Raw genomic sequence first — 14,905 nt, 5'->3', positions numbered from 1 at the left:
CCCTTCTGTCCAGATCAGAGTTGGATTAATTAACAGTTGGAATCTCCAGGATCTGAAGCCACCCACTGTAGACTCCTCTAGCCCCTTCCTGAATGTGTATCCATCAAGTTCCCATCAAATTTATAGACTTGTAATGGCCATAATTCTAGCAACTCCTTCATAACAGTAATTGTATGTTTAAATTCCTCGCTTGAAAGGAACACATACTGTCAGAAAGTAACTATAGATTCAGTGTCACTTTTAAAAATTTGTATTTTATTTATCACAATAGTATCCACAAACATTTGAAAGACAGCAAATAACATTTACATATGCAAGAATTAGTTTTACTCAGTCTATTCGCAACGTTAATTGCATGGTGGAGTCAGAGTTCCTTTGCTACACCATTTTTCCCAGGAAACAGAAACAATTGATCTGATTGTTAGTCTACATAAAGTCACTTGCTAGAAGGTCATCTGACTGAAGGCAACAGCCCTCCCCCTCCACAGAAGTAGCTCACACTGGAACGTAATTGCCAGAAGGTAGGATGAGATTATAACACCAAGAGCTACTTTCAATATAGGTAGAATCAGTGGTGGGATTTCAGGACTCTAAAATGCCTCCCCCAGCTCCTCCACCCAGCCTTCATTTGTCCGACATTCCAGCCCCAGAGATACCGTGTCCTATTATGCAACCATTAGAAACGCAAGGTTCCGAGGAGCTAGCATTAGAACCCATTGCGACACATGTAAGTCCCAGCGGGAAATAAAAATTTAGATTTATTCCTTCCAGCTGAGACGACTAGGGAGCAAGAAATTAAGGGTATGAAAGTTTTGACGAAGGAAGATAAAGAAATCAAACCATTCTCAAAGAAAAGTTGGGCCTGGGTTCTAGACTGACCAGTAGTAGCACGAAGGCCCTGTACACATGGGGCTTTGGGAGTTTGGTGAGCTGTTAAAACTTTCTAAGGCCAAGCTGGAACATTTCAGTGTTGCCCATGGAGCACCGTATTCACATCAATCTAGTTCGCCAATTCTTTAAGGTTTAAATTTCTTGATGTAAATAGGATCCTTGTGTTAGAGCACGCAGATAGCTAGATGTGAGCAGAGAAAGGGGGACTCAGGCCAAATGACAGGAATTGTGCAAAAAGGAGGGGCATGGGCCAAATGCAGGAAACCATACATCATGCAAACAACAGGGGTCCTTGGGCAGACAGAGAAAAGCAGGTACCTCTGGGCTGATAAGCGATCACACATTTTGGGGTGACAAGCGCCCTGGAGACCAACAAAGAAATGTGGGAAAAGGCAGGACTCTCCAGTATCTGAATGTAACCTTTTGCCCATTATGTCCTCATTACAATAAAATTAGCCTTGCAAATTAGAAGTACCCATCATACACTGATGTCATGACACTTCCAATCCAGACTCAATAAGGACAAAAATCCCTCCCCCCTTTGGGAAAGTGGAGCTGGGATGAAAATCAGGGAACAGGACCCCAAACTCCTTCCTCCCCAATGACTATTCTTCCCATTCATTTTTGCACCCTATGTAACCAACTTGCCAAAGAAACTCAGGGCAGCTGCTCACCTGAGCCTGCTAGCTCTCCCCTTGAGAGAGTACTGTCTATCCTTTAATAAATCCCCACTTTACTTTCTCAACCTCCATGTCTTGCCTCTGAATTCTTTCTGTGATGAGACAAGAACCTAGTTACCAGCAATACTTGCAACCACTCCTGAAGAATAGTGATAGTGACCCGGGGTCTGCTGGTAAATGTTCAACCACTTTGCTGACTTCCAGTATTCATCAATTTCCATGGGGTCAGTTTCAATCCCATCATGTCCAGTTTCAAGCTACCAACATGACATCATCAAGCTTGGAGATGGAAAGAGATGTTCACCGTTATACAGTATTTCTACCATTTCTGATACAAGTGACACAGACAACTGCAGTGGGCTAGACCAAAGTAAAATGCAGTAAAGTAATTAGGAGTTTCGAGTTTTGATTACCTTTGTTTTTTAACATAATCTATTTGATTGTGTCTGTTATTTAATTTTTAATAATGACTGTGTTTAATTCCTGGGACAAAAGTCATTAAGAAAGGACGGCTTCAAGAAAGAGAAAGAAAAATAATCATATGATATCACTTATATGTGGAATCTAAAAAAAAAAAAAGAATGTATGTATATTCATGTATGACTAAAGAATTGTGCTGTACACTAGAAATTGACACAACATTGTAAATGGACTACACCTCAATAAAAATTTAATTAATTAAAAAAAAGACATTAATGAATTCATGTACAAAACAGAAACAGACTCGCAGACATAGTAAACAATATTATGGTTACCGGAGGAAAGAGGGTGGGGAGTGATAAATATGGGAGTTTTGAGATTTGCAAATGTTAACCACTATATATAAAAATAGATTTAAAAAAATAAATTTCTTCTGTATAGCACAGGGAACCATATTTAATATCTTGTAATAACCTTTAATGAAAAAGAATATAAAACAAATATATGTATGTATATGCATGACTGAGACATTGTGCTGTACACCAGAAATTGACACATTGTAACTGACTATACTTTAGTTAAAAAAAAAAGAAAAGATGGTTCAATAATAGCAAATACACCCTCAAACTCCTTTTCCCAGTGCCGGCCTTCCCATTGCTGAGATTAGGACAAAGACTTTCCTGATTGGAAATTCCACCAGCAGATTGTCAAGATCAGCATTTCTCTAATGTTCCTGTGCATGTAAATCATCCAGGGGTCCTGTTAAAATGCAGATTTGTATTCAGCAGGTCTGGGGTGGGGCCCTAGATTCTGCATTTCCAAAAACCCCAGGAGATGCCAATGTGGTTCCAGAGATCACACCTTGAGTAGTAAGGGACTGCACTCAAGCTTATTAAGAATGTCACGCCTGTGTGATGCTATGATGGGTGGGGGGATTACTGTGGAGGAACAAAGCATGTTATTTTTTCCCCAAACTGGTCAGTCAGAGATCCCACTCCTTCGGGAACACTGTGACAAACAGGCAGTAGACTGCTGTAGGCTGCTGGTTATTTTTTAAATTTTAGGAGGAATCATGCAGAGATGAGAGGAGCAGGAGGGAGTCTCTCAGGACAATCTGAGTGGATTTGTGTGCTGATTATTTTAGAAGGAAGAAGCTGAAGGAAAGTGTCTGCATATCAGAAGGAGGTAATTGCCTCCCATTTAGTTCTTCAGTTTTTCACAAAGTTTGCAAGGAGGGTAAGTAATTAGTCCCTTGAGAGGTAGAGGAAAGAAAGTTCTCAGGATTGAAAAAAATGTTTTCCCAGCTGGCCTGTACTGCAAAATCAAAAGTATCTGCCCACTTTTTTGGAGAGGCCCATAAATGGAAGCATGCTTTGTGGTAGTTATTTTTAAAGAAAGAAGTTAACTGGAGATCAAGCTTCCTGGTAATAACAAGAGACTCTTACCTCTATGCCATGCACTCTGGGATGCCTGTGCCTCCCACCACCCCTTCTTCACAGCCTGGGGTTAGTGGGGTGTCCACACTGAGCACACTGCAAATGAGGACCAGGGCCCGTCTAGGTATCATTCTGTGAATGGAGGTAGCTGCAGAAGCAAGAGGAAATTTGCATCTACTTGTCTTGCAAAATTAATCAATTGATCTAAGAAAGAAATGGAAAATTTTATTTGAGCCAAATTTGAGGATTATAACCCTCAGGAAGAGCATCTCAGAAAGCTCCCAGAACTGTTCCATCCATTAGAAGTCAAGGCGCAGTCATACAAGCTTTTTGAGACCAACAGCTGTACAGTGAATAACGTTATTATTGGACAGTTTACACAATCCAGATTTAAGCGTCATTGTGACCCCTTACAAGGTCAAGAAGGAGTATTCTCTTTTAAGGAGTTGTCTAGTTGGTGCTGGGGGAATGTCACTATGGCCGAGCAGGTGTTCCTGCGGACGGGGAGGTCTGATTGATGTATAATGCAGATACACAGTGCACAGTGCAGGGAGAGGAGGTCAAAGGGCGGAGAAGAATTTTTATGTTTAAATTTTTCCTGCCTTGCCATAAAATACAAATTTTATTTCATATACTCTTTGTCCCGTTTTGCTAATGCCAGCCCATTCCAGATTCAACCTGGTGTGAGAAGTCAGACACGAGAGCTATTCCTCCTCGCACCAGCTTCCCATGACTTCCTAAACCGTCCCCAGATTTCCGACCAATGCCTTCCCTCATCTGACCTTCTAGCCCAGGACCCACGACACTCATCCAGCTCCATTTCCTCCTCATCTGGCTTCTGCCACTTTTGCCTTATCATGCAGCCAATGGTAATGTCCTGGCCAGGCTGCTTCCAGGAAATTCAGTCTCAGAGGGCTCTCCCTCGGGACCACGGATCCAAGGTTCTGTGGGAGAAGAGAAGGGCTGGCTTGGGAGAAGGGGCAGGCGGCAAGTCTGAGAGCAGGGATCCAGCTTTCCCCTCTTTCCTGAGCACAAAGGAAGGACTGAAAACAAAAAGGTGGGGAGTGAGGGTACATTTCAGTGGTAGAGTGTGTGCTCAGCAAGCACAAGGTCCTGGGTTCAATGCCTCCATTAAAAAAACTAAAATTAAAAATGAATAAATAAATAAATAAACTTAATTACCACCCCCACCCCCGAAAAGAATAAAAGTCACGCCCTTCTTTCTAGGCACAGGGCCCTCCCGACCTCTCTGGGTAAGGGGAAGGAGAAAGCGGCCCCCAGAGAGTCATTCCTGTTTAGAGGCAAGAGCTTTGGGGGCCAGAAGAGAGATGCGGGCAGCCTGGGTGTGAGTCGTGTTCCTCCTCCAGGGACGGCCCAGAAGGGAGTCCCAGTGGGCGGCACGTAGATTTCTCTGTTGTGGGGGTGCCAGGCCTCTCTGGTCTCTCAGAGAACCTCCCACTTTCAAACCGCATCCTAGACCCTGAAGCCAGTTCCTGAGAGGGGACCACACCCCAAAACAAGGCTGCACGCAAAGAAACATAAAGGGATGTGAACAAAACCGTAGGGTGGGACTAGAGAAGAGAGAGTTTAATAGCATATTTTCATTATAATTGGTACAGTCACTGAGTTCTTACTACGTAGCAGATTCTGTACTAAGAGCTTTGTTTGGATTCTTTCAATTGACATTTTGACCCTGTTTTCACCCCCCAGCTCCCTAGAAACCATTCATTCCTTAATGGTCGTAGGCTCACAGACTCTTGCCTTTGAGACATTCAGACAATGTGAGCTCCTTAACCGTCTGCAGAGAGTGAGCAGAGACTTGAGTAGGGGTGAGGGAGCAGGAGGGACCAAAAAGATTGGGAAGCCCCAGCCTGGGCCCCTGGGTGCCACCTGCAGTGGGAGGTCCTCATTCCTTGTCACTTGGCAGGTGCTCCACGGGCTGCTGGGTCTCTGAGGAGGATCCTTGTAGACATACCCTCAATGACTTCCTTGACCTTCTCATTCCGGAAGGTGAGGATGAAGGGGTTGAGGAATGGGGTCACCACTGCAGTCATCAGGGCCACCACCTTGTTGAGCTGTGTGGAGTGGCCCTTGCCTGGCCTCACGTAGATGAAGATGGTGCTGCCGTAGCCCAGAACCACCACCGTGAGGTGGGAGGCGCAGGTGGAGAAGGCCTTCTGGCGCCCAGAGGAGGAGGGGATGTGCAGCACTGCGGCCACGATGAGGACGTAGGACACCACGATGAGCAGCATGGTGGCCAGCACGAAGAGCAAGGACAGGAAGAAGTCCATGCGCTCGATGTGGTGGGTGTCAGAGCAGGAAAGCTTGAGAAGCGGGGCAGAGTCACAAAAGTAGTGGTCAATGACATTAGGGCCACAGAACCAGAGCTGGGTTTTCTGCAGGGTTGGGGAGATGATGGAAAGGAAGCCAACCACCCAGCAGACCAGCACCAGCTTCACACAGACGGGGCCGCTCATGATGGTTGCGTAGTGCAGAGGGCGGCAGATGGCCACGTAGCGATCGAAGGCCATGACTGTGAGGATCAGGAAGTTGATGGAGCCCAGGGAGAAGTAAAAAAAGGACTGGGTCAGGCACTCAGCCAGGGTCATGGTCTTGTGAGAGGACAGCAGGTCTGCCAGCATCCTAGGAACCACCGTGGAAGTGACCAGCATCTCCATGAGGGAGGAGTTGCAGAGGAAGAAGTACATGGGTGAGTGGAGGCGGGAGTCTAGACATGTGAGGGTGATAATGGCCAGGTTCCCTAGAACTGTCAGCACGTATATCAACAGGATGAAAGCAAACAGGAGGATCTGGAACTCATGCAGATGAGAAAACCCCAGAAGCACAAATTCCTGGACGTCGCTGACGTTACTCATTGCACCTGACGCCAGCTCTGTGTACTACCTGTGAGAAGCCGGGAAATCTTAGTGGGAAATCGCCATCAGCCTCTCTCCTGACCCTGCTCCCGGATGGCTGGCCTGGGGCCCCAGACACAGTGGCCTGTGCGCTGGGTCAGTCTCAATGTCCAGGAGATACGTTCTCAACAGCTAGAAGTTCTGATGGGGAAAGGAACTAACTGGTTCTGATGGACAGATGTTGAAATTGGCCACCTCCACATTATCATCACCCCTAAACTTACTCTTGTCTTCTACTCATTCATTATTTCATCGAACACATTTGTTAAACTCCAGCTCCGTGTAAGGCATTTGGCTGGGTCTGGTACACCCTAACCACCAGACGTCATGACACCTGCTGTTGGAAGAGTTCTTTCCAGGTCTCGGGATCTGGGTTAGGAACCTTGCATATTACTTCTTTTCATCCTCTGTGCTTTCCTCAAAGAAAAGCTCTAACTTGGGTCTCAAATGTTACTGCGGAACCAGTCAGAGGTCCAGCCTTGAGTGCTCCCTCTCTCATGGGGAATGCACGTCGGTCAGGCTTCCAGGAGGCTGCCGCTCCTCTGCCTACCACTTCCCCAACTACGATCTCACCCTACCCGGCCCCATACTGATGTGTGTCACATTCCGTGGGTGTTATACATGCATGAATAAGAATGAGGAATTCAAACTATGGGCCTATTTTAAGTTTTATTCACCATCACTACCACCCAGAGAGCAACGTCTTTCTTATCCAACAGGTTTCCATGACATTGCATCCTAAGATTTTACATTCTTAAACACGCGAAGTCCTGGAGTCAGAGGTGAAAGAGTGAGTTCAGGGGTGACCTTGGAGTCAGGAACACGCCATTCAGCGCAGCAGGCTTCACTCCACCTCACACTGGCCGGCATCGTTTTCAAATTGGCCTCCAGCACCAACCCCACTGTTCCATCCTCACCCCAACGCATCTTGCCTTCCTCCTCCCAACCTCCCTCCTCTCTCCTGGACTTTTCAGCCTTAGACCTTCCTCTCCCTGTTTAGGGTCTTGCCTCGCCTCTCAGCTTTGATGACCAGTGCCCCCTCTTTGTCCATGACGCATGCCTGTGACTCCACGCTGACTCGCGACTCTGAGCCATAGCTCCCCAGACCCCAACCCGGCACAAGCCCCCTGGAGTGTGTTTCAGGACCTGCCGTCCTTGTTGAGTAACTTTACATTCCAAGTTTTCATTTACAAAACTGATTGTTTAATACAAGCCAAATTAACATACGTGAAGTTCAAGTTGAATGTAGAATCAAATTTTCCCTACATCAGGGTCTTCTGTAGACCAGATTTTCCCCAGTCGCAGCCTCTGTGGCAGCCCTTGCTACAGAACAGATCCTCTCTCATAGACCCAGAAGTTCCGCATCCCTGTGACCTAGGCAAACTCAACTTCAGTCAGGAGACAAAGCAGGACCCCATCAAATCAGGCCAAGCGTAGTCTCAGCCACTACAAGGCAGACTGTCAAGGCCTTGGCTGGCCACTCAGTATGGATCAGGCCACACACACTGTCTGCAGTCTGGGGTCCCCGGTGTATCCTCAGCTTCGCTTACTCATTCCTGATGAGGATTCTCACTGGTTAGAGCTTCTGTTCATCTCTAGCCAAATCCTTTGGGCTGCAGGTTTTGTAGGACAGATTTCTCTGTTAATGTCAAATAGTAGATACAATAATCTGCTGGCTCCATATGATAACCCTCTGGAATCTTGGAGCCCATCTGAAGGCCTCCTCCTTGTTATACACCTTTCTCTCTCTCCACAGCACCTTCCCAGTTCTCCTGTGAATTACACCTGTGTGTTTTGACTTCTGAAGCAGCTTCCTACCTCAGAAAATGACGTTAAAAAAATAATACTGGGAGTGCAGAGGAGAGTAACTGTACCACCACCACGGTTTCTGTAGCAACGATCTTGTGATCATCAATGTCCTGGGACATGTCAGGCTTCTCAAGTGAACGGGAAAAGTTGGGATGAAGAATGGGACAGAGGGGTGGGCACAGTAACTACCTGAATATCCCTTTGTGGTTCACAGGCCTTTGCAAGGTGGGGGAGGCGGGTGACAGGAAGGACACAGCCCACTGTGCAAGCAGACCGGCTGGTAGCCAGAAATGGAGTCAAAGAATGATGGAGGAGGACAACATGCCAGGCAGAGAAAGGGCTACGCAGGCTGGAAGACAGGACAGAGACACACCAGGAAGGAATCTAGGCTGAGCTTCCCCTGACCCCAGGACTCAATGGAAGGAGCAGAAGGAGTGGGTGGCGCAGAAGACCCTTGGCTTCCCCTGAAGCGGGAGAGCAAGGTGAGAACAAGGCAGGGAGTGGCATCTTGTCACGATGAGCATCGCTGCTGCGCCCAAAATCAGCAACAGCACAGGGAGCAAAAGGACACGGGCAACTCGAATCCTTCAGCCACTTACTCGTTTATCCACTCAGACAGCCAGGACTGCATGACTGACTGCCCTGGATATTACCAGCTCCCTAGGAACAGTGCTGGACAAAATGGTCCCAAACCTTAAAGGCAAGCTGGGCAGACAGTAAATAAGTTTAAAATGACAAACTATGGCAAGTGCTGCCAAGGCAATGAAAGGAGCAGGACAGGGCCTGAGGGGAAGGCAGGGGACTCACCAGTGCTGCACACGTCCGGATGCAGCATTCCGCGGCGGTGGCCAGCACCCAGCGGACAACAGGGCAAGTGCAGTGGGTGAATGGAACAAAGAGGTCCTTCCCACACTCCCTGCAGGCACAGTTCCCACACCCGGGACCCCTGGGGCAGTCCGCAGTAAACAGAAACAATGTAACACAAGGATGGAGACACCTCGCCCTGCCCGGGCCTCTTTCTCTGTATCGCCTTCCTCCTGTATCCAGGCACCCCTGGTGGAAGACCTGAAACCAAAACACACGCAGGAAGGTGGCAGCCTGCAGCTCTCCTCGGTGCTGACATGGCACTGAGCAGGCTTGAACAGAAGCACGACAGTGGCTCCTAAGAAGCATCTGCCTCCACTGGGGACTTGGGCACATCCTAGCATCATCCTCAGTTTGGGAGATTTAAGCTCCAGGGAGCAGGCAGGCATCTGCGAGGCCACAGGGATCACCTTGGGAGCTGTGACTCTGCTGTCTGCTGTGGGCACAGAGCAGCCCTACAGCCCCGGGATCTGGGCTCTGGGGTGAGGAGAAGACGAAGTGGGGGCAAAGAACTGGGCATCAGCTGCTTCAGACACAGACAATTCAAGAGCAAAGACGATGAGCTAAGACTCTCCCTGCCTCTGGTCAGCCCTCTCTCATAGACCCAGGAGTCCCGCACCCCTTTCTTTCAACCCCAAAGAGCAGAAAACAACTGATCTTTGATTTGTGACTTTTGTAGACATGACCTTGGCCACACTCTACACTGACATACCTCATTCACCTTTCACATTGTCAAGGTCGTGTATCTGATCTATGAACATACCAAGTATTACTTATAGTATCCTCTGCCATCTAACAGTTCAGTTTTGTCTGTGCAATGATTTAAGTATTTTAATGGGAAAATAATACAAAGCAAACATGGAAAACTGAAAAGTGATGACACCTGTATTTTTTAAAAGTGTACGTTTCATAAATATAATCAAATAAAACAGAGTTAGGGATCATTAAACACTGTAAGAAAGAGACATTTTTAGCCTCAGTCCAAAGCTGGTTGATTCTATGTTCAAATATTAGAGAAGAGAACAAAATTAAATAACATTTTTGAAACCCTGGAATGCATTATCTAACCAGGGATGGATAGATCAGCTAGAAATAGTTTGAAAGTAGAAAGTGTCTTTTTTGGTAGAATTCATCAATAGAACTAGAAAGAGAAGACAACATCACACTCAGGATGTGCCGAGATGAACACAGGAAAGGCCAGAACCGTGTCTAATTGGATTCAGTGACTAAGCTAAGCTTACTCTTCATCCCCAGATCTCCTCAGATTCAGCTAAAGTCCTTTTCCATCTAAGCAACTTGTTAACTTCTACTACTTGGGCTAACTGCTGTGCAGACGGAGCCGAGCAAGAAGAAACAGGTGCCCAGGATTGCACCTTTTAAAAAGAACATCCCACCTACTCCTTAACTTGCCAAGTGTTAGAAATCAGAAGCAAAACTAAGGAGAAGCAGGAAGAGCACATTTCTCTGAGACCATGCAACCAAGGGGGAGTCTAATCACATTTTGTGAAAGGAAATGTGTAGACATGATGGCTGTTGAGGCCATGATGGTGCAGAGTGAAGGCAAGATCATGAGTCATGCCCATGGGAAGGCTTCTCAGTGCTTGCAACCCTCCAACCAAAGGTTGTAGACCAACCTCAGCCCCACCCTCAGAAGTGGGGATAACAACTGAAAAGTCATTTAGGGACGTACTGCTCCATTTCATCACAAAAACAGAGTACGTTTTCAATCCTGATATGTAGCTTGCACTGACCTGACTTTCTTTCTCCAACATTCCTCAATTACGTCCCTGTTGATACCCTTCTCTTATTCTAGGATTCTCTGGACTTCCCTGGAAAAACCAAAAAGGAACCTCCTGTTTTTCCATTATTAGGTCTTTTACACCTACCTGGAAGATACAGTATGGCTACCCCTAGGTATCACATTCCACGCACATACAGTGAAGCAGCTCTGAGTCGTAGGTAATAATGAAATTGTTGACTCGTCACTAGGAATCACACTTTGGAGCCCACTGCTGGTTATTAGAATTCTTTTCAGGGCTTCCCATTCTTGCTTTTCTTCTTCATTCTCCATCCTCGATTCAAAACTCTTTGCTTTTCATTTGGTTTCTCTTCTCTTGGCCCCCAATCACCCTTTTTGCTCTTTAACTTCCCATCATCATCCAAAGGTCTGGTTTACAGAGCATATTCCCCATAGATCTGTGAGGTAAATATCACAAGCTTGGCAAATGTATATTTGCATAATGAATTTACATAAAAATTTAAGGGGAAAAAAAAAAAAACAGTACATCTATCTCAAAGATTGCTTCCAGGATACAGTCCCATGAACATATGTCTAAGCTCGAGAAGAAGGGCTCTGAAGGCAGAATTTAAGGCAAATACAAGTCATGCTTTTGTGAGATATGTGTCACTCTCTTTTTCTAGACTTCTTTTCCCTAGTCTCTGGGAAAAATAAGTGTTTCACGCCAGGGCTGCAAATACCTCATTAAATTCATGTGAAATATGGGAACGGGAACAACCATCACCACTTTAACATAAAGTGTAACAAAAATGGAGAGGGATTCTGAACCCCCAAATCTTTTATAAGCAGTTTTGTAACATATTTTACATGTATCTAGAAGCTTGAGTAACATCTAAGACTACAGAAATGGTAATAGAGAGAGGTGGAGAAACTGGAGGAGTGGGGACTATTTAAAGAAACTGGATTTCAAAAAACCCCACAAAGAACACTAGAAGAACTGAATAAAGTAGAAAAGCTGTGACAATCATCCTGTAAGAAAAATACTGAAGGTGGGATGAGAGAAGAAATGGAGAAACACCACCACAGAGATTCTGCTGTGTGCTGACTAAGGTAGGACACTTGGCAAACAGAACAAAAGCAACCGTTCTCAGTGCCCAGATTCTGAAGAGATACTGCTCAGAAGTCCAAGGAAAAGTATGCGGGCAGAGCTCATAGATGGATTTGCAGTTCCAGCAGGAAAAAGGTATTTTTCTCATAGACCTGAGAGAAGGAGGAGAAGACTAGACAAGGAGAGTGAAAGCAGCAGAGAAGAGAAATAACATCAGTAGGTAAATGAGCTTTTCCCAAGTGTGAGAGTGAGAGATGTCCTAACCGAAGAAAAAATAATGAAAAATATATATTTGTATGTACACGTAGAACTGAATCACTTTGCTGTACACCTGAAATTAACATTGTAAATCAACTACACTACAATAAAAAATAAAATATTAAAAAAATAATAATAATGACTCCAAACCATGCTAAAAGGAGAATGAAATCAAGGAGTCCACCGGTGACTGTCTGCCTCCTCTTCAGGCTTTGACTTTGTAAAGATGAGGCACTAGTAATTGGTCTTGACTGCATGTAAACTCTGTCTACACTTTCCTTATGCTGCTTTGCCTGTGAGCAGATTCTGGCGTAGGGGCTTGGTGGATGGTCAGATCAACCGTAAATAAGGGAAATGACAAAGTCGGGAATTGCAGGACACTGTTTTAGAAAAAGAACACCACCCTTCTGAGGTCTTCCCCCTTCCTATTGAATGGGCAACAGAAAAACATCCCACAACTGATGGGGTGAAAAATCTTCCTCGGAGAGAATCCTGAACTGAGAGCTGCTCAGGAAGAGTTTGGTCAATCTCTGGCCTCCTTGCAGGGGAATACTTGGTAGGTGGGTGAATGCGAAGCTGAGGGTAGTTATCAGATCCACTGAACTGCAACTCGCTTAATAAATAACGAGCTGTAACCTGCCTTCGCTGATCAAGCTCACTTTAATTGTTGCTGCAAAATCCTTGCATGTCCTTCAAGCATCACGTAGCCTAAACAATAAGATATTTGTCTGAGTTGTTTTCCAGGAACTTGGAGTCAGCTGTGTCCAGTTCAAGCTTAAGCCAGTTGAGACTGGCTGGAACCACTGACTCTCCAACTGGGTACGTGCGGGTGCTGGGCTTGGTGACTTTTTGACATCAGAGAGCCAAGACGCCACCATCAGAGCATGCTAACGCCTCCATTTTCTGAACACGCACCCCATGCCCGTAGCCTCGATGCAACTGCGCAGAACGGTAATTATGAACCCAAGTCCTATGACTAGTTCCTGATTAAAACTAATGCCTGGGTCTCTGGTCTTGTTCCTTGTTCCTCTTTTGTACCCTTTTGTCCTAGCCCATACCTGTTTCAGCACACGTTTGCCTAAGCAGTAAGGAGCAGTGAGGGTCAGGGCCACAGCGTTCTGAGAAGCATCATTGTTAATGTACTATTCTGAGTAATCTTTCAGGGCAAGGTGGCCTTCACAGATTAAGTCGGGTGGGACCTCAGGTCATGGACCACCAGACCAAAAGCACATAACCGATATTAACAAATACCATGGAGGGGGAGGGGGAGGGGGAGTGACAGCTCAGTGGTGGAACCCATGCTTAGCGGCACGAGGTCCTGGGTTCATTCCCCTGTACCTCCATCATTCATTCATTCATTCATAAGACATATTTTTTAAAAAGAAATACAAGAAGATGATTATTCACCAGCTTCTTTGTTCTTCCCCTTTAAAACTCTGACCCAAAGACCAAAATGGAGTGGATGTGAGACCTGTCTCCCACTCCCTTGCTTGGCTTGGAGCCTTGCAATAAGACCCTTACTTTGCTGCAAACTGGGACTGTCAGAGTTTGGCTTTCTGTGCCGTGAGGACACAAGCCCTTTGCTCGATTTCCATTATCTCCATTTTTTCTTATTTCCAATCACCTTTCTCCACACTCCCCATGCCTCAGCTTTGTCCCATAAATATCATGAGCCCCTCACCTTCAGGAGGCAGATTTAAGATTTGTTTTCCCATCTCCTCACTTGGCTGCCTCCTGAATAAATCCTTTCTGTGCTGCAAACCTTGGTGTCTTAGCATTTGGCTTGCGTAGCATCCAGCAAACAAAACTGGTTCAGTAACAAGTGTCCTGGTTGAGCATTACCTTGGGAGTTTTGGAGGGCTGAGGGATGGAGGAGATGGGCCCATAAATGGGTACGGATTCTATGCTCTGACTCTCATGGGACTAATTACTCTTCCTTCTTGTGGACTTAGAACCTAGAATTGAGTGGAAGCGGTATCTCCTCCGAGATGGAACACACCTTTGTATATGCCCTCCTTCTAAAATAATAATCCTCCCCCAATGACCACCCTCCCATCTATGCCTCTGCGCACACATGCACATCTGATTCCATCTTCTCCCTGGGGCCCTGGATCTTTTACCTACAACGGTTGCTCTGAGCCCAAGGTTGAGACATCAGATGTCCTTCTGCCATGGTCCTCTAGGTAACCCTGAGTGCACAGCAGCAGAATCACCAGCTCAGAACTGATTTAGGTTTCCTATTAACCCTCAAGTCAAATTCACAAGCCTCACTCTGGCAGAAGCTCTGTTATAACTACGTCCTTACCACCCCCTGATCCATTAACATCCCTCATCCATGCTCCCATTCCTTATCACTAGCAGAACCTTCGTTCCTGTTCTGGCAAATCTATTTACCTTCTTTATTATGGCAGATCCACTCCTTTCTTGGAACTACTATGCAGTCGCCTCCTCCGCCTAGAAATTCTGCATCACGACATCCTCCCTCGCCTTACATCCAACCTCACACAAAAAAAAAGAAAAAAATTGCCAGTCTCTCTCCATTATCATAAAAATCCTAACTTGCTAATGCCATTTCATTTTGATCTTCCATTTAGCACTCAGGCACTCAGATTACACAAGCGTCAAACCCACTTTCCCATCTCATAGAGGTTGGGAGGAAAGAGGAAACTGCAATTAGCAGGAAATTATAAATTGATGAGAATTAATAAAGTGTACTGTTGTTCTTAGATAGCCAGAAAACTAAGACTACCCTATAATGAGAATAAAGTGCTCACTGAGAATTTTCC

At 45.8% G+C, this 14,905-nt stretch overlaps 1 protein-coding gene across 1 annotated transcript; it reads right to left on the bottom strand.

Annotated features, from left to right (window-relative positions):
- Positions 1 to 3,445: 3,445 nt before the first annotated feature.
- Positions 3,446 to 6,846, bottom strand: LOC123617949 (olfactory receptor 6V1-like). The gene has a single exon (XM_045519398.2). The coding sequence runs from the start codon at positions 6,301 to 6,303 to the stop codon at positions 5,344 to 5,346; it is 960 nt and encodes a 319-aa protein (XP_045375354.1). The 5' UTR covers positions 6,304 to 6,846; the 3' UTR covers positions 3,446 to 5,343.
- Positions 6,847 to 14,905: the final 8,059 nt, after the last annotated feature.

The sequence above is a fragment of the Camelus bactrianus genome, chromosome 7, assembly GCF_048773025.1.
Source record: "Camelus bactrianus isolate YW-2024 breed Bactrian camel chromosome 7, ASM4877302v1, whole genome shotgun sequence".
In the NCBI taxonomy this organism is placed as follows: Eukaryota; Metazoa; Chordata; class Mammalia; order Artiodactyla; family Camelidae; genus Camelus; species Camelus bactrianus.
The sequence above is the reverse complement of the archived record's forward strand: the minus strand, read 5'-3'. Positions and strand labels throughout refer to the sequence as shown.